At 35.9% G+C, this 25,320-nt stretch overlaps 1 protein-coding gene across 1 annotated transcript in view; it reads right to left on the bottom strand.

The window, feature by feature from the left end:
• Positions 1 to 25,320, bottom strand: part of RB1 (RB transcriptional corepressor 1) — a 141,355-nt gene that overhangs the window by 113,514 nt on the left and 2,521 nt on the right. The window contains exon 2 of the mRNA XM_041730976.1: positions 24,325 to 24,451. Coding sequence (XP_041586910.1) covers positions 24,325 to 24,451 — 127 coding nt within the window. The remainder of the gene's footprint in view (positions 1 to 24,324; positions 24,452 to 25,320) is intronic.

Genomic DNA, 25,320 nt, shown 5'->3' with positions numbered 1-25,320 from the left:
TAAGTATATTTTAATAAAATGAATACCAACTTTTGTATATGTGTTTAATATGGTCAATTTTTCAGAAACTACTAAGATGCAAAAAGTTGTTTGTCATAAGTTACCCCACACTACATTACTTCTTAAATTTTGTGCTTATGTTTTTGGCTTGCTTCTTTGCTCTGAAGCAGCTATCTGCTCTCAATACGTCTACTTTCAGCCATTGTAGTATTTTTTTAACTGTTTAAAAAGTTGAGAAATTAAGTAACTAAAGTTGGTAAAATGGAGAACATTGCTTATTTTTTAAAAACAATAGATTTTACTAGGACATAGCCAACACACAATTCAACGCAAGCTCATGTGAAATGATAAAATGCCTAAATGAAATGTTGTATAAATAAGTTCTGATTTTTAAGGATCTAAGGAACTTTAGAACGTTCCTATGAGCAAAATGTATGACCTTTATTTCAGATGACTTCTAAAGATTGCTGTTGTTGTTCTAGCTGCATTCCAACTAACTCGTTTTGGATAAAGTATTTTTTTCTTCTTGATACAAATTTATCTATGGAAGAAAAATAAATGTTCCTTCTAAACTTCAGACTATTAAATATTAAATATTTCCCTGGGCCAAAGGCAAGCGCTCAACCACTGGGCCACCCAGAATAGGATTTTGTAGTTGATTCTAATCTTTCTGGGTTTGTAAATTTTTTGCATTTAGCAAATCTTGGTAGCATCCAGGTATAGATAGATAAGTGTTTTACAAAAATTTTCACCTGTTCTGGGACTTGTATTTTCATTTTCTCAAACAATATTATTTCAAAAAGTGTAAGTTATTCATTTTAATGAGCTCAATTTATTTTTTTTCTTTATGGATCATGCTTTCAGTGCTATTATCTTTGAAATCTCTGACTAATCAAATGTCAAAGATTTCCTATGTCATCTCCTACAAGTTTAGGTCTCTAATTCAAGTTAACGTTTATAAGTGGTACAAGGTAGGGATTAAAGTTATTTTTTTATATATGGATAACCAGTTGCTCCAACATCACTTTATGAGAGGAATATCCTTCCTACTCTGGTTTACCTTCAAACCTCTGTATACAAAGACTGATGAGCATGTACGTGTGGACCCCATTTCCGGATTCTCTGATCTGTTCTACTGACCTGCTTATCTTTCTTTCCACCAAGGCTGTATACAATCTCTTGATTTTTTTTTTTAAAGATTTTATTTATTTATGAGACAGAGAGAGAGAAAGAGAGGCAGAGACCCAGGCAGAGGGAGAAGAGGCTCCATGCAGGGAGCTCGACGTGGGACTCGATCCCGGGTCTCCAGGATCATGCCCTGGGCTGAAGGCAGTGCTAAACCGCTGAGCCACTGGGGCTGCCCTACAATCTCTTGATTAATGTAGTTTTATATATTTTGTTCTCTTTTAGTTTGGTTCAAGATTTCTCCATCTGAAAAGGTCACCTGACTCACCTTTCATTGTGCAGATTAAGAAATTAAAGACTAGAGCTGGGACTTGTGCAACCCAGTCAATGCCACAGACCTAAAACCCAAGTTTCCTGACACTCAGTTTAGTATTGCTCCATTTCTTTGAGAGTATTTTCTTATTAGATTTCTACATTAATGTTCTTAACATTTTCATTACTGAAATCCTTAATCTCAGCACTGCACCTGGGTTCTGTATTCTTAACTATTTTTTATTATATATTCTTGATTTCTATTTTATTGAGAAGGTTAAAGAATCATAATACCTAAAGCCTCAACATTCTTTTCCACATTAAATACTTTCTAATTCCATATCTCCAGTCTCCTTCAAAATGTCTCTGCATCTTCATCTCTAAATTCCTCTTCTCTTCTGATTTTTACAAATGGACACTCTCCTCCAATCTCAAATGAACAACTCTAATGCCTTCCTACCTCCTACTTTTGATCGCACTGCCTCTCACCTCCTTTAAGACCCTGCTTATCCATCACTCCCTCTACCTTTTATAATTTCTCTAACAGTTTTGCTTCCAAAAGCTTCTTTCCCTTTGGTTACTTAAATAAGCCCGTATCACCTTAGAACAAAAAAATAACCCATCTATCACTGGACCTTATCAAGTTACTGTCCTCTTTCCACATATAAACCTCTCACTTTCTCACTATTCACACACACAGTTACCACATACACTCGCACAGGACACGCATAGTACATCCACTGAACACATACTTTAGCCTCTGCTGAGTTTATTCTCTAAGTCTTCAAAGATCTCTGTCTTTCCAAACTAAATAGTCTTTGTTAGGTTTCTTCCACAAAGACCTCTATGTAACATCTGATACTGCTGCAATGAAACTTTTTCCCTCAGCTTTTAAAACATTCTAACATCCTCATTCTCCTTTTTTCTCTCTCAGAATTTTTTCAGTATTTCCTAACTCCAAAGACTTTTTTCCACCACATTCTATTTTTCTCAGCAATCTCACTTACTTCCATAGCAACCCCTATGACTTCCATACAAATGATTAGTGATCTTAATTTGCCTTCCAGCCCTGATTGCTTTCTCAAGATCCACCGCTTATTTTTCAATGGTAATTTACAACCTAAAATCTGTAACCAATGTGTTTTCTTGAAAATTTAGTGAGAATTATTGAAAAGAGCTTAGAACGGGATCTTAAAAATGGTTAAAACAGAGAAGAACTCTTACCCAGTCAAAAGAATTACCAAAAAGAAATACTAAAACATGAAGAGAATACATGGGCAAAGACAAGAAGTCTGCAAAAGAAAAAGTGGCACTTTCCAACAATCATATTTTGAAATGACTGAACCTCAAAATAGTAACAACTGAAAGACATTTTGATAATATCCATCAAGATTCTTAAGAGTTGGGGATCCCTGGGTGGCTCAGTGCTTTAGCGCCTGCCTTTGGCCCAGAGCGCGATCCTGGAGACCCGGGATCGAATCCCAAGTCAGGCTCCCGGCATGGACCCTGCTTCTCCCTGTCTGTGTCTCTGCCTCTGTGTGTGTGTGTGTGTGTGTGTGTGTGTGTGTGTGTATCATGAATAAATAAATAAATAAATCTTTAAAAAAAAAAGATTCTTAAGAGTTCAGTTTTCATCTAAGAATTTATCCAACGAAAATACCTGGAGAACTGAATCAAGATTTAGTGTAACAGGAGTCAAGTGACAACACAGGAGTCAAGGGAAACAAGTAAAACTTAACTACTGAGACTTCATAAAGATAAAACATAGCACACAGCACTGGAAACAATCAACAAAACTAAAAGGAAGCCTCTGGAATAAGAGAAGACATTTGCAAATGACATATCTGATGAAGAGTTAGTGCCCATAATCTATAAAGAACTTATCAAACTCAACGCCCATAAAATAAATAATCCAGTTGAAGAATGGACAGAAAACACGTGACTACTTTCCAAAGAAGACATCCAGATGGCTTACAGACACACAAAAAGATGTTCAACATCACTCATCATCAGGGAAAATACAAACCAAAGCTACGATGAGATACCCACCTGTCAGGATGGCTAAAATCAACAACACAAGGAACAACAGGTGTTGGCAAGGATGCAGAGAAAGAGGAACTCTCTTGCAGTGTTTGTGGGAATATAAACTGGTGCAGCCACTGTGAAAAACAGCATGGAAGTTCCTCAAAAAATAAAAAATGGAACTACCCTATGAGCCAGTAATTGCACTACTAGGTATTTACCCAAAAGACACAAAAATACAGATTCCAAGGGGTATACACACCCTGATGACAGCATAGCCAAACTACGGTGAAAGCCCAAATGTCCATCAACTGATGAATGAATAAAGAAACAAAGAAGATGTGGTATATACACACACACACGAATATTATTCAGCCATCAAAAAATGAAACTTGTCATTTACAACAACATAGAGCTAGAGTGTATTTGCTAAGCAAAATAAGTCAGAGAAAGACAAACACCACATGATCTCACTCACATGTGGAATTTAATAAAGAAAACAGATGAACATGGGGGTGGGAGGGGGAAGGAGAGAGGGAAACAAACCATAAGAGACTCTTAACAACAATAGAAAACTGAGGGTTAATGGAGGGAGGTGGGTGGGAGATGAGCTAGATGGGTGATGGGTATTAAAGAGGGCACATGGTGTTGTATGTTAAGTAATGAATAAATTTTACTCCCGAAAGCAATAGTGCACTGTATGTTAAATAACTAAAATATAAATAAAAACCAGAAAAAGATTTAGTGTAATAGAGGTTTAAAAATTATTTATAAGGGCAGCCCCAGTGGCTCAGCGGTTTGGTGTGGCCTTCAGTTGGGGGTGTGATCCTGGAGACCCGGGATTGAGTCCAACGTCAGGGTCCCTGCATGGAGCCTGCTTCTCCCTCTGCCTGTGTCTCTGCCTCTCTCTCTCTCTCTCTCTCTGTCTCTCATGAATTAATAAATAAAATAAAATAAATAAAATCTTTAAAAAAATTATTTATAATAGCAAAAAGAATGGGGAAAACCTAAACATCTTAAAATAGGATATTTAAATGAGTTATGGTGGACCTATATTACACAATGATACAAAACCCTTAATGCATTTTAAAGATTATAAGGACATGGGAAAATATCAAAGATATGTTAAGAGAAAAAAAAAAGACCCCAAAACACAAAATTCTGAGTATATTTTAACTCAATTTTGTGAAAACTTTTAAAAAGGAAAAGCAAATATATCAAAATGTTAATTATTATCTCTATATGTCAGGATTACAAATGGTTTTCATTTTCTTTATTAATCCTAGATACATTTTCTAAATTGCCTATAATTATAGTAGGAAAAGTCAATCAACTAAAAAGCACTACATTAATGCAAAGCAATAAAGGGAAAAATTAGGAATAATGAGAAAAATCTTAAAGATACTAAAACCTTAATCACATATATTATAGTTTAAATCAAAATCTATAATCAATACTTGAAGAAGCTACCTGTTAAGGTAGCATTTAGTTTCACTCGAATACCCTAATGATGACCCCCAGTTGATGACATTACTTGCTACCTTAAAATGCACTAACTTACAAAAGAGCTCCACCATGTGGTAACACAAATCATCTTGGAGGCATCAGAAAATTCTCTTACTATTCATGTTAGCATAACTTAGCATGAATTTAAATTCAATTTTTTAAAATTTTTATTTATTTATGATAGTCACAGGGAGAGAGAGAGAGGCAGAGACACAGGCAGAGGGAGAAGCAGGCTCCATGCACCGGGAGCCTGACGTTGGACTCAATCCCGGGTCTCCAGGATCGGCGCCCTGGGCCAAAGGCAGGCGCTAAACCGCTGCGCCACCCAGGGATCCCTAAATTCAATTTTAAAAGTTAAAAATACTAGCCATGACCGAGATGAAAATAAACCACAAGAAATATGCTTTCAGGGCACCTGGGTGGCTCAGGTGGTTAAGCATCTAACTTTGGCTCAGGTCGTGATGTCAGGGTCCTGAGATCAGGAGGGTCAGGCTCCACACTCAGTGGGGAGTCGCTTCTTCCTTTCCCTCTGCCCCTCTCCCTACTTGTGCGCATACACACGTGTACACTGTCTATCTCAAATAAATAAATAAGAATCTTAAAAAATATATGCTTTCTAACTCAGGGTCAAAAGGACACATGCTTACTCTTGACTCACAGGATTGTAAAGAGTGATTAGTAGTAAGGTTACAAAGTAAATATATTACAGAAATATACTAGAGGAATAGAGGGGATAAGTTGTTTTTATCTTCTACGCTTGGATTTCCTCCTCACCAAGGTTATATGTGGGAACCAAAGGGATAACAGACTAAAATGTCAGAAAATCCTGCTTCCCTCACTTGTGTAATATTGGCTGACAGCAGTTAAAGTACATTCTTTGGTGTACTCAGAAACAGTAAAAGTCAAGAGTGGCATAACCAAGAAGAGGAATGCGAAAACTACTTTACTTGTACTCAATCATATTTTTGATACAACCCACAGGAGTAAACAACAGGCAAATCAGCCATACAGTTACACAATGGCCTTGTGAGGAGAAAGCGGACTCTACTACCAGAAAAATAAGTACCTAGCAAGTTCAGATTTACCTGGCCCACTGCCCATGAGATGAGGCTCCCTCCCTTAAGAACTTCTACAGAGCTCAGCGGATAGGAGTATCTGAACACTTAATGGAACTGTGATTTACATATTTATCCATTTCTTAATTAGTGCATAAACATCTGGAGTGCAAAACAATTATACCTAATTCACTGCTGTACCCCCAAGAGCTTAGTAACTAACTTAGCGCTAACTTGGTGTTAAATGCGTATTTTTTTTAAAGCAGTATTAATAGCCATACTCCAATATAAAACAATAGCTTTTTTGTCTTCATCTCTTTTGTTCCTTTAGTATACTCAAAAAAACAAGCAGCAATTCAATAAGGTAAGACAACTGGTTCTACTATAGTTTATTCAACTTCCATTCACACATTGATAACTAATGAGTATTAGCAAGAGTAATGCATGGAAAGAAATAATACTACAAAGTTATTTTCTAAACAGGTGATATATAACTGAAGTGGAACTTAGTTTCTGGTCAAGCTCTCTGCTTTGTTTATTGAATCAAAGGCCCAAAGATGATCCACCCAGGAAGATACAACCACATAAGAAAGAAAACTGCCACCAAACTCAAACAGCCACTAATTAACTGGCTTTTCTGTAAAAGATCTATGAAACTGGTATCTACCATTCTTAGAAACAAGGTTGAAAAACACTGAGGAGACAGGTCATTCCTACAACTCAGATTGAATTTTATCTATAGATAAAAGGTATCTTTCAAAGTTTGCATGCCAATTCCTTCTACCAATATTATAGATATTACTTGAAAAAAAGGGAAACATCAATAATGAATAAATGAATTGGCATTAAAATAAAAGAATCCCAATTTGGAAGGGAACTGAAAGAGATCATTGATCATCAAAGTCCTGTGGTCTGGGAATTTCTAGGGTTCCAAGTCACAAATGATAATCTTTGGTAAATTTTCCAATATTTAAAAAAACTTAAGAAAACCCATATGTTTACTTTCAATAAAGCCTCAGTTAATAAAATAGCCATCCAATTACATGATGCCCTTGTGAGGAGGGCCCTTGGTAGAATGGGCATTTATCACTTTTGTTAGAATTCAATGCAGCATAGTAATACAATTCACCATTATGTTGATAAAAAGCATTGACTGCCAGCTTTTATGTCTTGAATAAAACCAGGAAAAATAAACTTAATAAAAAAAGTTTGGCAGGCTTTCTGAAACAGAGGGGAAGCTAAGAATGAATGTTTGGTAGTTTTGAATGCAATATAATTCTGATTCAACTACTCTTAAAAAACAGTATATGATGAGAAAATCAAGGCATATATAAAAGAGAGAAATTAAAACAGGAATAGGATTAAGAATGTTTGATAAAATAATTGACTTCAAAACTCTCCTAAATACCTAGGTCTTAAAGAAATTTGGTTGTCTGTTTATAGTTTAATATAGAACAAACAGAAAAAACTACCAATCTGAACATCAGTAATTATGAATATTATGGCTTTAAAATTATGATACATATAAATAAAGAAAAATATAAATTCACTGACACATTATTTAACCATTTATTTCCATTTTAGTATATGTGCTGCCAAAGTGAGCACTTAACCATTTATTTCAAAGCAACACCTGATAACCTAGCACACTTGGAAGGCCATAACAATCTCAACGGTCATTTCAATCCTATGGAAGATTATTTTATGTTGCTGGTATCTATTCCTCATAGGTGGGATGAAATTCAGATCTGGTTCTCTGTTTGGGGGGGGGGCAATTTTTTTTTTGAAGATTTTTTTATTCATTTGAAAGAGCGAGCACCCAAGTGGGAGGAGCTGAGGGAGAGGGGGAGAGAATCTGAAGCAGACTCTGAGCTGAGTGCAGAGCCCCAAGCAGGGCGTGATCTCGCAACCGAGATTACCACCCCAGACAAAACCAAGAGTCAGTGGCTTAACTGACTGCGCCACCCAGGCACCCTGTGTTTTGGGGGTAACTTTCTAAAAGTAAATACATTACGGTTGGTTTTCGGTAATTTGTATCCCAAAATATACTAGAAAGGATTTTTTCTAAGCTTAACAAAATTATATGTAATAAAAATAAGGAAAAAAATCCAAAATATATGGCTAAGGAACTTGGACATTTTGGGAAGTATAAATATGGACATTATTCTCTAATCCATTTAATTAATTCAATAAATATTTATTAAATGCCTACTAAGCAAAAAGGATTTTAACTGCATCAGTAAATAAAATAAGCATTCTTATTTCCTGGAGCTAACATTTTAGGAGGAGGAGAAAGACAATAAATAAAAATCAGTATAAATAAGTAAATTATACATTATGTTATAAAAAAGTGGATAGAAAATTTCAGGGAGAAGTGTGGGCAGATTACAGTATTAAACAGGATAGTATATCTCATTAGAAGAGTGAGATTTAGCAAAGACTTTTATTCTATGAACAAAGATACAATCTATTAAATTTTGACCCAGTGGTTCCACTTCTACAGTCTACACTACAGAAATCTTACTTATGCATTAAATGTAAATATGAGGATATTCACTGCAGTGGTTTGTAGTATCAAATATTAAAAATTAAACTAAATCTTTACCAACAGGGGAGTACATAAGTAAATTCTATGTCCATACGATGGAAAATACATCCACCAAAAATGTCAAGCTAAATACAGAGAGTGAGGTGCTTTTCAACATACATTGCCTACATGACAAAAGCAAAGTACAGAACAATGCAAAAACCAGAAACTTTTATTAGTTGCTTCTGGAGGGAAAAAGTATGTAGCTCAGGGATAGGAATGAGAGAAACTTTTCACTGTTTAACTTTTTTTTTTAAAGATTTATTTATTTATTCATGAGAGACACACAGAGAGAGAGAGGCAGAGACACAGGCAGAGGGAGAAGCAGGCTCCCTGTAGGGAGCCTGATGTGGGATTCGATCCCAGACCCCAGGGTCACGGCCTGAGCTAAAGGCAAGCACTAAACCGCTGAGCCACCCAGAGATCCCCATCACTGTTTAACTTTTATTTCTCTTGACTCACGAACTATATGAATCTATTTCCTATTCCTATAATAATAAATAGTAATTATTTATTTACACTTCTAAAACAATTCATAAGACCTCAATTAGGTAAAATAAAATCCTTATGTGTATGTGGTGAGGTGGGAGGAGGAAGGAATAGAGGTACAGAATGAATAAAAACTTATTGTTATTTCTAGACTGGTAGAAATAGAAGGCAATGGATATTCATGCTTATTACTATAAAATGTGATTTCTTGAAGTTTATTTGACCTTTGAATACATACATTTTCTCTGATAGTTTTTTTTTATTTTATTTATTTATTCATAGAGACTGAGAGAGAGAGAGAGAGGCAGACACAGGCAGAGGGAGAAGCAGGCTCCATGCAGGGAGCCTGATGCGGGACTCGATCCCAGATCTCCAGGATCATACCCCAGACCGAAGGCGGCGCTAAACTGCTGAGCCACTGGGGCTGCCCTCTCTGAAAGTTTAAAAGCAAAATATACAAATGATGATTAAAAAATAAAAGGAGGGAACCCTGGGTGGCGCAGCGGTTTGGCGCCTGCCTTTGGCTCAGGGCGTGATCCTGGAGACCCAGGATCGAATCCCACGTCGGGCTCCCGGTGCATGGAGCCTGCTTCTCCCTCTGCCTGTGTCTCTGCCTCTCTCTCTTTCTCTCTGTGACTATCATAAATAAATAAAAAAAAAAAATTTAAAAAAAAATAAATAAAAATAAAAATAAAAAAATAAAATAAAAAATAAAAGGAAAGGGATCCCTGGGTGGCGCAGTGGTTTGGCGCCTGCCTTTGGCCCAGGGCGCGATCCTGGAAACCTGGGATCGAATCCCACGTCAGGCTCCCGGTGCATGGAGCCTGCTTCTCCCTCTGCCTGTGTCTCTGCCTCTCTCTATCTCTCTGTGACTATCATAAATAAATAAAAATTAAAAAAAATTAAAAAAATAAAAGGAAAGGGACGCCTGGGTGGCTCAGCCGATGAGCGTCTGCCTTTGGCTCAGGGCGTGATCCTGGAGTCCCAGGATCAAGTCCCACATCAGGCTCCTTGCATGGAACTTGCTTCTCCTCCTTCTGCCTGTGACTCTGCCTCTCTTTCTGTGTCTCTCACGAATAAATAAATAAAATCTTTAAAAAATAAAAAATAGGGGATCCCTGGATGGCTCAGGGGTTTAGTGCCTGCCTTCGGCCCAGGGCATAGTCCTGGAGTCCCAGGATCAAGTCCCACATCAGGCTCCCTGCACGGAGCCTGCTTCTCCCTCTGCCTGTGTCTCCGCACTTCTCTCTCTCTCTCTCTCTCTCTCTGTGTGTGTGTGTGTCTCTCATGAATAAATAAATAAAATCTTTAAAAATAAAAAAATAAAAAATAAAAGGAAAAATGTTAGTATCTGAAAACTACATGCTATATAATGCAGATGTTAGCATGCAAAATAGTAAATAATCAGAAGATTCATAGTGACCACAAAATTAAATAAATTAATTCTCAGACGAGCCTAGCTGCTCTTCATTCTGAGATGAAGGTTAAATTCCTTGCATCAGTCCGCAGGAAGAAGAAAATACACTGCAGTAAACAGTACTGGCCAACAGTGAAAACTTTTATGAGGGAAAATAAATTTAAAATCAGGTAGCCCAATTATATATTATTATAATAATTATACTATATATAATTATATATTAGACCTATCTGAGTATTTCATGATGAAAGTTCATGACGAACTTTAATAATGGTATCTGATAATACATACCAAGTATAAAGAATTAAGTGGTAGAAAAGATAGGAAACAAAGAGTTTAGAAAAGAGAACAGAAAAGTGGAGAAAAATCAATGAAACCAAAAACTTTCTTAAGAGATCACCAAAAGAGAGAAACTTTTAGTTAGACTGACCAAGACAAAAGAAAAAAGGCTTAAATTACCAAAATTATGAATGAAATAAGGACATAAAGACCAACCTTACTGAAGTAAAAAGAATTATAACATGAATGCTTTTTTTTTTTTTAACATGAATGCTTATTAACAACTGCATGCCAACAAACTAGGTAACAGATGAAATGGACAAATTCTATAGCAAGAGACTGAGTATCTCTTAGAACCTCCCACAGAGAAAAGTCTAGGCCCAGATGGCTTCACTGGTGAATTCTACTAAACATTTAAAAAAGAATTAATAACAATTCATCAAATTCCTCAAAAAAAAAGTCTTTGGAGGGGAAATTTCCCAACTCATTCTGTGAGAGGCCAATATTACCCTGATACTAAAATCAAAGACATTACAAGGAAAGAAAACAGAGATAAAATCTCTTATGAGTATATGTCAAAAATCCTCAACAAAATACTAGCAAACTAAATTCACAAAAATATAAAAAAGATTATACACCATGTTCAAGTAAGACTTATCCTAGAAATGCAATCCTGGTTTAAGATCTGAAAATCAATTAATGTAGTATCAACAAGAGGGGTAAAAAGAACATCATTATATTAAGAGGCACAGAAAATCATTTGGCAAAATCCAAAATCATCTGATAAAACATTTAATGCAAGAGGAAGAAAAGGGAACTTCCTCAACCTGATGAAAGGCATCCAAAAAAAGATCAGGAAAGACAACAATGCCCCCTCTTGCTATTCTATTCACCAAGGTGTTGATTCTAGCCAGGGCAGTTAGGGAAGAAAAAGAAATAAAAAGTAGTAAGAAAAGAAAGAAGTGATCTCTATCTGCAGACAATGTGATCTTATATATAGAAAAGCCTAAGGAACACACTAAAAAACTATTTAAACCAATAAATTCAGCAAGGTTGCAGGGCACAAAATCAACACACAAAAATAAACTATTTCTATATAACAGTAATGAATAAACTAAATATGAAATTGAGAAAACAATTCCATTTATAAGAGCATTGACAAGAATAAAATACTTAGGAATAGGGCGCCTGGGTGGTTCAGTTGGTTAAGCATCTCCTTCGGCTCAGGTTATGATCCCAGGGCCCTGGGATGGACGGAGTTCTACTTCGGACTGGCTCCCTGTTCACCAGAGAGTCTACTTCTCCCACTGCCCTTCTTCCCTGCTTGTATGCTCTCTCTCTCAAATAAATAAATAAAATATTTTTTAAAATACTCAGAAATAATGTTTTTAAGTGTAAGACTTACACCGTAAAATTCAAAAATTTTGTTGAAAGAAATTTAAAAAGATCTAGGGGTGCCTGGGTGGCTCAGTCCGTTAAGTGTCTGGGTCTTGGTTTTGGTTCAGAGACTGAGCCCCATGTAGGGCTCCACACCCAGCAGAGAGTTTGCTTCCCCTCTCCTGTACCTCCCCCCACTAGCACCTGAGTTCTCTCTCTCCCTCTAAAAGTAAATAAATAAATGAACCACTTGGATAGTATTAAATACTCACTAGGGAGAAAGAGAAGATAATAAAATACAACATTCTACATACAGAGAAACAAATTTGGATAGTAGCAGACTTCTCTTTGGAAAGAGTGTAAGCTAGAACATAGTAGGACTTGGGGGAAAAGCCTAGCTACGATTTTCTAACAATAAAAATATCTTTTAAAAACTAAGGCAAAATAAATACTTTTTCAGTTGTACAAATGCTGACAGAAATCATCATCAGACCTGCACTATAGAAAATGTTAAGGAAAATCCTTCAAGCAGAAGGAAACTGATGCCAGATGGAAATCTGGACCTTATAAAAGAATAAAGAGCCCTGGAAATGATAGCTATATGACTAATATAAAGATTTTTTTTAATTATTATTTAGATTTCTTTAAAAAATAATTGTCTAGAGCAAAAACAGTTAACACCATATTATGGGCTTTATATCACATGTACAAGTAAAACATATGACAATAGGACAAAGGCTATGAGGGAAAAATGAAAGTACAGTGACACAGTTTTTATATTGTACATTCAGTAATAGAATATCATTTGAAAATAAGACTCTGAAAAGTTTCAAACATATGCTATAATATAAACCCTGAAATAATGACTAAAATAACACAAGAGTGTTATTTATCTCAGGGTTGTTAATTGAGCCCACAGTAGCAGTACCGTGCTCTGCACTGGGCTTGGAGCCTGCTTAAGATATTCTCTCTCCCTCCTCTCTCTGTACCTCATATCTCTCTAGAAAGAAAAGAAAAGAAAAAAAAGAAAAGAAAAAGAGAAAAAAGAAAAGAAAAGAAAATCTGTATATATTTGCCTCCCCTCAAATTTTAACGACTAATAGCCTACTGTTGACCAGAAGCATTATCAATAACATACACAGTTGATAAACACATATTTTGTATGTTACATGTATTATATACTCTACTCTTACAATAAAGTATGCTAGAAAAATGAAAATGTTACTAAGAAAATTGTAAGGAACAGAAAATACATTTACAGTCTATACTGTAGTGACTGAAAAAAAAATCCATGTATAGTGGACCCACCCATTTCAAACCCATGTTGTGCAAGGGTCAACTGAATAAAGATACAAAAAGATTAAAAGTAAAAGGATTTTTTTAAAAAGGTAAATGATATAAATACTCATCTAAAGAAAGCTTAAGTGTCTATACTAATATTAGGAAAAGATTCCAGAACAAAAAACATATGAGGTATAAAGAGGATCATTTCATCATGCATTATATTAATAATATAACACATACCATGTAATTACAATAGTGAAGTTTATTAAAATAATACTAAGGGGGACACCTGGGTGGCTCAGTGGTCAAGCATCTGCCTTTGGCTCAGGTTGTGATCCCAGGGTCCCACATCAGGCTCCTCACAGGGAGCCTACTTCTCCGACTGCCTGTATCTCTGCCTCTCTCTGTGTCTCTCATGAATAAGTAAATAAAATCTTTAAAAATAATAATAAGCTATGATAAAGTATAATAATAAAATAACATTTTAAACAATTTTACAGCAATTCAACAAGCTAATAGGCACATTCCTTGAAAAACACACACTGCCCAGGCTCACTAAAAAAGTCAGAAAACTGAATTCCGCATATCTATTAAAGAAATTGAATTTGTAGTTAAAAACTTTCCTACAAAAAACACCCCATGGGGCCCATATGGCTTTACCAAACATTTCAAAGAAATAATACTAATTTTACACAAACCCTACAAAAAAAATAAAGAGAACAATATATTTCCCAATTCATTCTATAAGGCCAGCATTATTCTGTTATAAAATCTTACAAAAATTGTAGAAAAAAAAAAAAACACTAGGAAAAAACCCCGTAACCAAAAAGAGGAAACTACAGACCTACTACCCCTCATGAATCTAGATGCAAAAACTCTTACCAAACGCTTAAGTCCAACAATATATGAAAGGGATACTGTATCATGATCAAGTGGAATTTATGCAGGAAAGTTGCTTTAACAATCAATATTACCACATCAATGGTCTAAAAAAGGAAAAATATAATCACAATAGATGCAGAGAAAGCATTTCACAAAATCCAACATTTATTTCTGATACAATAAAAAAAAATCTCTGCAAACTGGAAATAGAATAGATTCCTCAATCTGATAAAGGACATCTAAGAAAAATCTACTCCTAACATTATACTTAATGGTAAAAGACAGAATCTTTTCTCCCTAAGAGCAGAAATTCTTACCACTTCTATTCGACATCATATTGAAATCTTAGCCACTGAAACAGGCAAGGGAAAAAAAGTAAAAGGTTATAAAGGAAGAAATAAAGCTGTCATTATTCACATAAAACATAACTGTTATATGGGAAACCTATGGAAACGCAAAATGGGCAGAAAACATAAAATACAACACACTGATGATGATAAATGGCAAACAAGCACATTTAGAAGACCTTCAGCAACTATGGACTTAGGGTGATAATAATGTGCCAGAGTAGCTTCATCGACTATAACAAATGTAGCACTCTCACGGGGATGTTGATAATGGAAAAGGTTAATTAAGCATGTGTGGGGGCAGAGGGGTATATGAGAAATCTCTGTACCCTCTGCTCAATTTTGCTGTGAACCTAAAACTATTCAAAAAAAGAAGTCTATTTTAAAAATATTCTGTATCATTAGCTATCAGAAAAATGTACATTAAAACCACAAAGAGATATTACTACATCCCAAGAAGAATGGCTAATATAAAAAATAGTACCACCACCAAATGTTGGCAAAGAAGCAGGGAAACTGAATCACCCATATGTTGATGGTAGGAATATAAAATGGTACAGAGACTCAGGAATAAAGTTTGACAGCTCTTACATAATTAAACATATATGCCCATATCATATGACCAGTAACTGTACTCGCCCAGAAAAATGAAAACTGATATCTACACAAAAACCTATACACAAATGTTCACAGCAGCTGTATTCATAACAGCTAAAACCTACCGCCAAGGCAGACGTCTTTCAAGGGGTCAATGGTTAAACTGTGGTCCAGTCATGAATACTACTGAATAACAACAAATCGCAGTGGGCTGACTTGTGCCCCCTGCCCAACTCCTGAACACTCATATGTTCAAGTCCTAACCCTAAGTACCCAAGAATGTGACTGTTTTTGAAGACAGGGCCCCACAGAGGAACAGTAAATTAAAATGAGGACATGTGGCAAGCCCTAATCCAACCTGATTAGTCTTCTTAGAAGAAAAGGAAATGTGGACACAAAAACCACACCAGGAGTGTGTGCACATAGGAAAACCATTCCAGAATGCAAGGAGAAGGCAGCTGTCTGTAAACCAGAGAGGTCTCAGAAGAAACTAAGCCTGCTGACATCGTAACTTAGACTTGAAGTCTCCAGAAACATGACAAAATCTATTTCTGTTGTTTAGGCCACCCGGTCTGTAGTATTTTATTATGGCAGCCCTATCAAACTAAAATATTTAATATATAACTTCAATGATTCTCCAGGGAATTATGCTGACTTAAAAAAGCCAATCCTAAAGGTTAAGTACTGTATGATCCCACTTATATAACGTTCTTGAAATTACAAAATATGTCACATTATTACTGAGTACAGATCTTATTAAATATCTGTGTATAGCTAAACTGGTCTACTGGTATTGTCGACATAATATTTGGAAAGATGATTACTATCACTGGAGGATCTTTGGAGGATCTTACAAAACAAATATGTTAATTTAAAAACTGGTCAATAAAAGCAAAGCATAAAGCACTTATCCTTACTTTCCTGAATGAACTGTGCTTTAGAATAAGAACAGTCAATAGAGAAAAATTTCTCTTTGCAGAATTACAACTAACAATTGGAAGAGAAATAATAAAGTCATCAGATTACCATGGTAATGGTATGGTTCCAGTCTACGGTCATCCAAAATCGCTTAGAACAAAAAAAAAAAAAGAGAGACCTAACAAGATCTATGCCTCCCAATGGGCATTCACAAAAATATTTTGTAAGTATTTCTTCCAGAAAATATCAAACCAGGATCTGATTAGGCCTAAAGGCCTGTATTTCCAGGAAATATAGAGAATTAGACAAATATGTTAAACAATGAAGGAGATGTAACCTGCAAAATACCCACTGTAGGAAATTCTACAGGATAAACCACTTTCTTCAACAAATAAATTTTAAGAAAAGAAATGGATGGGGGAAAGAAGTAGAAGGTAAAATCTATAGATTAAGAGATTTAAGACACAAGTCAACCAATCACAATATATGAACCTTATTTGAATCCTGATTAGAACATGTGAAAAAGGGACGCCTGGATGGCTCAGTCATTAAGCTCTGCTTTCGTCTCAAGGTGTAATCCTGGAGGTTCAGGGATCGAGTCCCACATCGGGCTCCCTGTGTGGAACCTGCTTCTCCCTCTGCCTGTGTCTCTGCCTCTCTCTCTCTCTCTCTCTCTGTCTCTAATGAATAAATAAATAAAATCTTTTTAAAAATGTGAAAAAAATTTATGAAATAATTGAAAATTTTTGAGCATTGGATAGTTGACAATAAAAAATTGTCACGTGGGGGCACTTGGGTGGCTCAGTCAGTTAAGAATCTGACTCTTGATTTTGGCTCAGGTCCTGATCTCAGAGGTCATGAGATAAAGCCCTGCAGCAGGCTCTGCACTGAGCATGGAACCTGCTTAAGATTTTTTTTCTTTTCTTTTCTTTTCCTTTTTCTTCTCTCTCTCTCTCTCTCTCTCTCTCTCTCTCTCTCCCTGCCTCTCTGTCTCTCAAGAATAAATAAATAAAATCTTTTAAAAAAGAAAAAAAAAAAAGGATTCTCTCACTCTCTCTTTCTTTGCCCCTCCTCCCCTCCACATGCATGTGCACATTCTCTCTCAAAAAAAACCTAATAAAATAGAATATTCTAGTTTTTAAGGTTATTAAAAAGAACCTTTTGCAAAGAAGTTATCTGCAAAAGAAGGACTTCAACCCTGCATGAAGAACCCTTCAGGAAGAGGTTTCACATCCTTAGTACTGTGTAATTTACACGGAATGCCTAGTGTTACTCTAGTTCCAAACTATTCCTTTCAACTATCCTCCTAAATACAATGACCCACATCAGGAGGGAAAAAAATCTTTTATCAAGACCAATATATTTCAAAGCTCTTGAATATATACACACACAAAACCCTAAGAGGTTGACATTCAGACATCATTTCTGCTTTACAGATGAGCAACCTGAGACTCAGAGAAATAACCAACTTACCTAAAATCCTATAGCTACAATGCAACTACTATCCTGCCTCTAGATCCAAGGCCTTTTCCATTCTACTATGCAGTCATTTAAGATGCAGAAACAAAATCAAAATTCTAACAACTGATTCACTGTAAGTCACAACTTGAACGGCACTCCTGGACAATTTCTTCATGGAAAATCCCTTATTTATATGCTATATGCAGTATGAACACAATCTAATCTAATGACAACAACCACATATTATACACACCTATCAAATGTTTATACAAAAAGGAAAAAAATACTTTTCTAGACAAAATACCACAAATCTTCCTTAAATTTTAGCCAAAGTACCACATCAGTATCATTACACATGCATTTATAAATTCAACTATTTTCAAGGTTGTTTTGGTTATTTGGGGTATTTTGTGGTTCCATACAAATTTAAGGACTGTTCTAAGCTCTGTGAAGAACGCTGTTGGTATTTTTATAAGAATTGCATTAAAAATAAAAAAGAATTGCATTAAATGTGTAGACTGCTTTGGGTAAGTATAGACATTTTAACAATGTATGTTCTTCCAACCATGAGACTGGATGTCTTTTCATTTCTTGGGGTCATCTTCAATTTCTTTCATTGGTGTTTTATAGTTTTTAGAACACAGGACTTCATCTCTTTGATTAGGTTTACTCTCAGGTATTTTACTGTTTTTGGTGCAACTGTAAATGGAACTGATTCCTTAATTTATTTCTGTTGTTTTATTATTGCTGTATAGAAATGCAACAGATTTGTTTGTTGATTTTGTACCCTGAGACCTTACTGAATCTGTGTATTAATTCTAACGGTTTTTTGGCAATCTTTTGGGATTTCTATACAAAGTATCATGTCATCTGCAAAAAGTGAAAGTTTTACTTCTTCCTTGCTAATTTAGATGCTTTTTATTTCTTTTTGTTGTCTGACTGCTGTGGCTAGGACTTCCAGTACTATGTTAAATAATTGTAGAGGAAAATCTCTGTTTTTTTCCCCACTGAGAATGATATCAGCTATGGGTTTTTCATATACGGCCTACATTATGTTGAGGTTATGTTCCTTCTAACCTTAATTTGTTGAGGATTTTTATCTATGAATGGATGCTGTACTTCATAAAAAATTTTTCTGCATCTATTGAAATGATCATATGATTCTTATCCTGTATTAAGAAGCAAAGCTGATGAAAAAAAAAAAAAAGCAGAGCTGGAAACATACAATTCCAGATTTTAAGTTATATTACCAAGCCATACTGATCAAAACAGTACCAGCACAGTATGGTACCAGCACAAAAACACACAGATCAAGGAACAGAATATCCAGAAATGAACCCACAACTATACAGTCAACTATAGAGTCAATTAATCTTCAACAAAGGAGGACAGAATATCCAATGAGAAAAAAGTCTCTTTAACAAATGGCCTTGGGAAAACTGGACCACTTTCTTACACTAAACACAAAAATCAATTCAAAATGGATTAGAGACCTAAATGTGACACCTGAAACCATAAAATCCTAGACGAGAACACGGTGACCTCTTTGACACTGGCCATAGCAACTTCTTTCTGGATATGTCTCCCAAGGCAATGGAAACAAAAGCAAAAATAAACTATTGGGACTTGATCAAAATAAAGAGTTTCTACACAGCAAAGGAAGCAATCAATAAAACTAAAAGGCAACCTACAGAATGGGAGAAGGTATTTGCAAATGACATACTGGATAAAGAGTTAGTATCCAAAATATATGAAGAACTTACAAAACTCAACACCCCCAAAAACGAGTAACCCAATTAAAAAATGGGCTGAAGACTTGAATAGACATCTTTCCAAAGAAGGCATACAGATGGCCAACAGACATATGAAAAGATGCTCAGGGCAGCCCTGGTGGCGCAGCGGTTTAGCGCCGCCAGCGGCCCAGGACGTGATCCTGGAGACCCTGGATCGAGTCCCACATCGGGCTCTCTCTGTATGATGCCTGCTTCTCCTCTGCCTGTGTCTCTGCCTCTCTCTCTCTCTGTCTCTATGAATAAATAAATAAAATCTTTAAAAAAAAAAAAAGAAAAGATGCTCAACATCACTCATCATCAAGGAAATACATATCAAAACTACAGTAAGATAATCACCTCACATCTGTTAGAATGGCTAAAATCAACAACACAAGAAACAACAGGTGTTGGCAAGGATGTGGAGAAAGGGTAACCCTATCATACTGTTGGTGGGAATGCCAACTGGTACATCTACTCTGGAAATCAGTATGGAGGTTCCTTAAAAAGTTAAAAACAGAATTACCCTATGATCCAGTAATAGTACTACTAGGTATTTACCCAAAGAATACAAAAATATAGCAGCATTATCTATAATAATCAAATTATGGAAATACCCCAAGTGTCCACTGACTGATGAACAGATAAAGATGATGTAGTATACATACTACAGAATTTTATTCAGTCATAAAAAAGAATGAAATCTTGCCATTTGCAATGACATGGATAGAGCTACAGAGTATTATGCTATGCGAAATAAGTCAGAGAAAGACAAATGCCATATAATGTTAAGCATTGTGGAATTTAAGGGAAATAAATGATCATTGGGAAAAAAAAGAGAGAGGCAAACCAAGAAACATAGTCTTAACTATAGAGAACCAACTGATGGTTGCCAGAGGCATGGTAGGTGGGGGGCAGGGGGGAGAAGTGATGGGGATTAAGGAGTGCACTTGCTGTGATGAGCACTGGGTGATGTATGGAAGTGTTGAATCACTAAATTGTACACCCAAAACTAGTATTACATTGTATATTAACTAACCAGAATTTAAATAACTTTTAAAAATTCAAGTATTTTAACTGACTCTTAAGTTGTCTTAAAAATTATATTAATATAAAATTTTCTGGGGTAATTCTTAAGTCGAATTATTCTGGCTGCACAATCTAATATAGGCATTCATTTACACTAATAAGTGCTTTATGTGAGTGACATCATTTAATCCACACAGTTAACTCCAAGATCCAGAAATTACTGTTAGTCCTTTTTACAAATAACAAAACTGAGGCTTGGAGTTTTTTAGGTAACTTGTTCAAGATCGTGGAGGTAGTAAATAGTAGAACTGAGACTTGAGTCAGTCTAGTCTGATGACAAATCCTTGCTCTTAATCCACCCTCTATTCCAATAAACATCATCTACTTTCAGTTGCCAGAAAGATTCCCTTAGTTATTACATTCCTCTTCTTGTTTCAAAGACAGCCAACTGCTATCTGAAATAGCTAGAATGGAACAGGTGCATCAGAAACAGGTTCATTTTGTCGTAACATTCAGTTCTCTGCACGCACTGTCACATTCTCCCTTAGAAATTATTGTATGAAGAGGGTAAATCCTCAGGCCAACCCTCAAAAACTTAACTATCACTTAAAAGAATATTTCCAGAGAAACATCTGGAAACTGTAACAGAACAATACCACCTCCTCTTCTGTCATACACCCCTGCAAAAAATAGGTACCAAATATCCCAAAGACAACATGAAATTCCTTCCTTGTCTTCCTCCAGCATACAACCAAGAATGATTTCGTATCTCCTAGTCCCATCACGACCTTCATTAGGAAATGAGATTTAAACTGTGCCAGCTCCCATGGAAGGCAGGGACAAAGCCAGGATAGAAGAACAGGATACCCAAGTTGTAACATGTATTCATACTTATAATCAGGTCTGAAGCCTAAAAGGACCTCTATAGTGAAAACTCTTACTGTTACAGTTCAGTACAAAAACAGTTTTGTGTGAACTGGCCTGGAAACCTAACTACTATGTTGTACTTACAAAGAGATTGGGAACATAACCCACTCCTAAATTGGAAACTACCGATATTCACCGATACTCTCTATAATCTGCTACTCCTTCCCAACTTTCTGAAAACTAAAAGCCTAGCATCTGCAAGCAAGAGGTGAAGAAGCTATGACTCCCTATAACTGCATATGCACCAGAAAAACCCTTTGTACATGAAGTATCCAAATCAGTGGAAGCACACACTAGATGTTTTGGTAAGATAATACCAAAGTCATTCACCCAAGATACTTTAGTATTCCTCCTGTTTTAGTAAGGAGTTCCAGATTACGTTCAGGTCTTTGAAACTGGATTCATTTTCTCTTTTTTTATTACCAGATAATAATGCCCTAAATGCTTATGTCCCCCAAAATCCATACGCTTAAAGCCTAATGTCCAATGTAAATGTATTAGGAGTTGTAGCTTTTGGGAAGTCATCAAGTCATGAGGGCTATGCCCTCATGAATGGGCCAGTGTCCTTATAAAAGAAGCCTGAGAAAGTTCCCACCCCTTCCGACTTGTGAAGCCAGTGACAAGGCGCTGTCTACGAAGCAGGAAGCGGGCCCTCACACAGACACAGAATCAGCCACACCACCACCTCGGGCTTCCCAGCCTCCTGAACTGTAAGAAATAAACTTCTATTGTTTATAAGCTACCCAGTCGGCAGTATTTTGTTAAAACAACCCAAATGAACTAAGATACCAGAATTTTCTAACGGTTTTAAACATTTTTATGGAATGTACATTAACATATTTTGCTGTGTTAATAAAAAAAGACACATGCATTAATACAACGCTGTAAGAAAGTAAATCCATGGGTGCCTGGGTGGCTCAGTTGGTTAAGTGTCTGCCTTCAGCTCAGGTCCTAATTCCAGGGTCCAGAGATCGATTCCCTTATTGGACTCCCTGCTCAGCTATCTCTCTCTCTCTCTCTCTAATAAGTAAATAAAATTTAAAAAAAAAAAAAAAGTAAATTCATTTAAAGTGTCTGAAATGCAATTTAACAATAATTACCAAAAGATTTATAAACGTTCATAGCTGCTCACTCAGTAATCCAACTTGTAAAAATGTATTCTAATAATCAGATTCATTCATTAATTTAACGAACCACTGAGGACTTACTTTGTGCCAGGCATTATTCTTGTGAGTAAAGATATTCATCACATCATTTTATAGTGCCAAAAAGTCATGGGGAAAAAATATCTAATAATATTGTAAGAGTTAGGAAATTAAAAAACATCTAATATATAAAACATTATACATACAGAAACTATATTATCAAATACCCAAAAATATTTAATAACACAGTAAAATGCTCATGATGTCAAGAAAAAAAATTTATTTTCCTTTTTTTAAGATTTTATTTTTTTGACAAAGAGAGAGAGAGAGCACAAGCAGGAGGAGTGGCAGGCAGCAGGAGAGGGAGAAGCAGGTTCCCCATGGAGCAGGAGCCCCAGGGCTCAATCCCAGGACCCCAGAGATCATGACCTGAGCCAAAGACAGATGCTTAATCAACTAAGCCATCTAGGTACCCCAAGAAAAAAATTTTAAAATAAGATATAAAACTATTATATGTAACTATATATACCTATATGTATGATTCCGAATGTTTTATTTTTTTTTATTTTTTTAAACTTATTTATTTATTCATGAGAGACACACAGAGAGAGGGAAGCAGAGACACAGGCAGAGGGAGAAGCAGGCTCCATGCAGGGAGCCCGACGTGGGACTCAATCCCGGGACTATAGGATTGCGCCCTGGGCCAAAGGCAGGCGCTAAACCGCTGAGCCACCCAGGGATCCCCCAAATCTCTGTTTTAAATGACCAAGTCAGGAACCTTGGTCAAGTTACTTAATCTCATTCTATTTCAGTATCTTCTATAAAATCAAGATTTTACATTTTACATATGAAATAAAGATTTTTCTGTCATACCCTCAATGGATTGTTGAGGGAGTTATTTTTTAAATGCATGGAATATTCCCCCAGTACATATAAAGCACTATTGAGTCATGTTACATATACATACATATACTTATGTAAAAAAATGGAATATATCAAACACTATCAAAGACTGTAAATTCTAACAAAACTAATTCTAAAACAATCAAATTTTGAACACTACATATTATATTAAAAATTATAAGGCATGGCTTGGCTTTGTTTTTAAAAAATTTTTGTATCTGAGTGAAGTATGTATGCATATGATATCTAAGATTTGCTTTAAAGTACTTTGGGGGAGGGATCCCTGGGTGGCGCAGCGGTTTGGCGCCTGCCTTTGGCCCGGGGCATGATCCTGGAGACCTGGGATCGAATCCCACGTCGGGCTCCCTGCATGGAGCCTGCTTCTCCCTCTGCCTATGTCTCTGCCTCTCTCTGTTGACTATCATGAATAAATAAAATCTTTAAAAAAACATTTTAAAAAAAAAGTACTTTGGGGGAAAAAAATACTTTGGGGGGGTAACATGGGGATATTTTTAATACTATCAGAGTTATTTACCTCTGGGTAACAAAATTATTACTAGCTTTTCTTTTCTTTATATTTTTCTATTTTCCAAGTTATCTATAGTAATTCAAAATCATTTTTTAATTGAGAAAATTGGGGGGCACTTGAGTGGCTCAGTCAGTTGAGCATTTGACTCTTGGTTTTGGCTCAGGTCATATCTCAGGGTCCTCAGATCGAGCCCTACATGGGGCTCTGTGCTCAGCAGAGAATCTCCTTGAGAGGAGATCTCCTTGAGATTCTGTCTTCCTTTCCCTCTACCCCTCCCCATGTTCAGGCTCTCTATCAAATACATAAAATCTTTTTAAAAAATAATGAGAAAGTTTTCTTCAAAAAATGTTAAAGAAATCCTTACCAATATTCCATCCACAGATGAAACTTTCTCCCAAGTTAACCAAGCTCTTTCTCTGACATGATCTGCTATCTTTAATTTCTGACATAATGCAGTAAAATCGGGTTCTTCGGTTTCTTCAAACACAAGCCTACCAGATAAAAACAGACATATAATGGGGATATATATTTAGAAATCAAACTAAAAGTAAACATTTGCTTCAATGGTTTGCATATAACAAACAGCATTATTCTGAAAAAAGGCATTACTAAGTACTTTAAAATCTTATTTATCTTTGAAAAAACTTACAGAATTTAAATGTTTATTTTTTTCATAGTCCTTCCAACAAATATACAACACAGTGAAAGATGTTTGTTGGCCTGAATCACATACACACCAGAACAGCAAAATAGCTTTGGAAAAGTAAGAAAGTATGATAGCTAACGCTGTATGGGAAAAGTGGGATGACAATAAGAGCAAAAAGAAGAAAGCCCATTTATGATATTGCAGAATCAATTTAGTATCAGCAATTTTGCTAAAATGCAGTCGACACTTATCAACGTCTCATATAATCTCTCTACCTATAAGCATTTCTCATGTAATGAGAAACTTAACATGAATTACTGCTATTCTTATTTCAGCCTTTTCTCTTCGATCTTCCTTACCCAAGATAGGTAGTCAATAGTTTCTTGTTGGCTAGCTCCCTTTCATTCCCTTAATGTCTATTTGACACCTAATAATAATATAAGGAATAGCTAATAATTTTTGAGTATTTACTCTGAGCCTGTGTGAATAAAGTATCTTCAATGTATAGTTTCAGTGGAATCCACACATGGGCCTACTAGATAAGTACTCTTATCCTTGTTTTACAGACAAGTACCAAATACGAAGTTAAAGGACTCACTTGAGGTCATGGCCAGTAAGTGGGAAACCCAAGTTTAACTCCATGATCCATGCCCTTGACCACTACGCCAGACTGGTAACCCTCCTTCAGAGCGTAATTAACTTTGATCACGTCAA

This window comes from Vulpes lagopus, chromosome 16 (genome assembly GCF_018345385.1).
Source record: "Vulpes lagopus strain Blue_001 chromosome 16, ASM1834538v1, whole genome shotgun sequence".
NCBI classification, from domain to species: Eukaryota; Metazoa; Chordata; class Mammalia; order Carnivora; family Canidae; genus Vulpes; species Vulpes lagopus.
The sequence above is the reverse complement of the archived record's forward strand: the minus strand, read 5'-3'. Positions and strand labels throughout refer to the sequence as shown.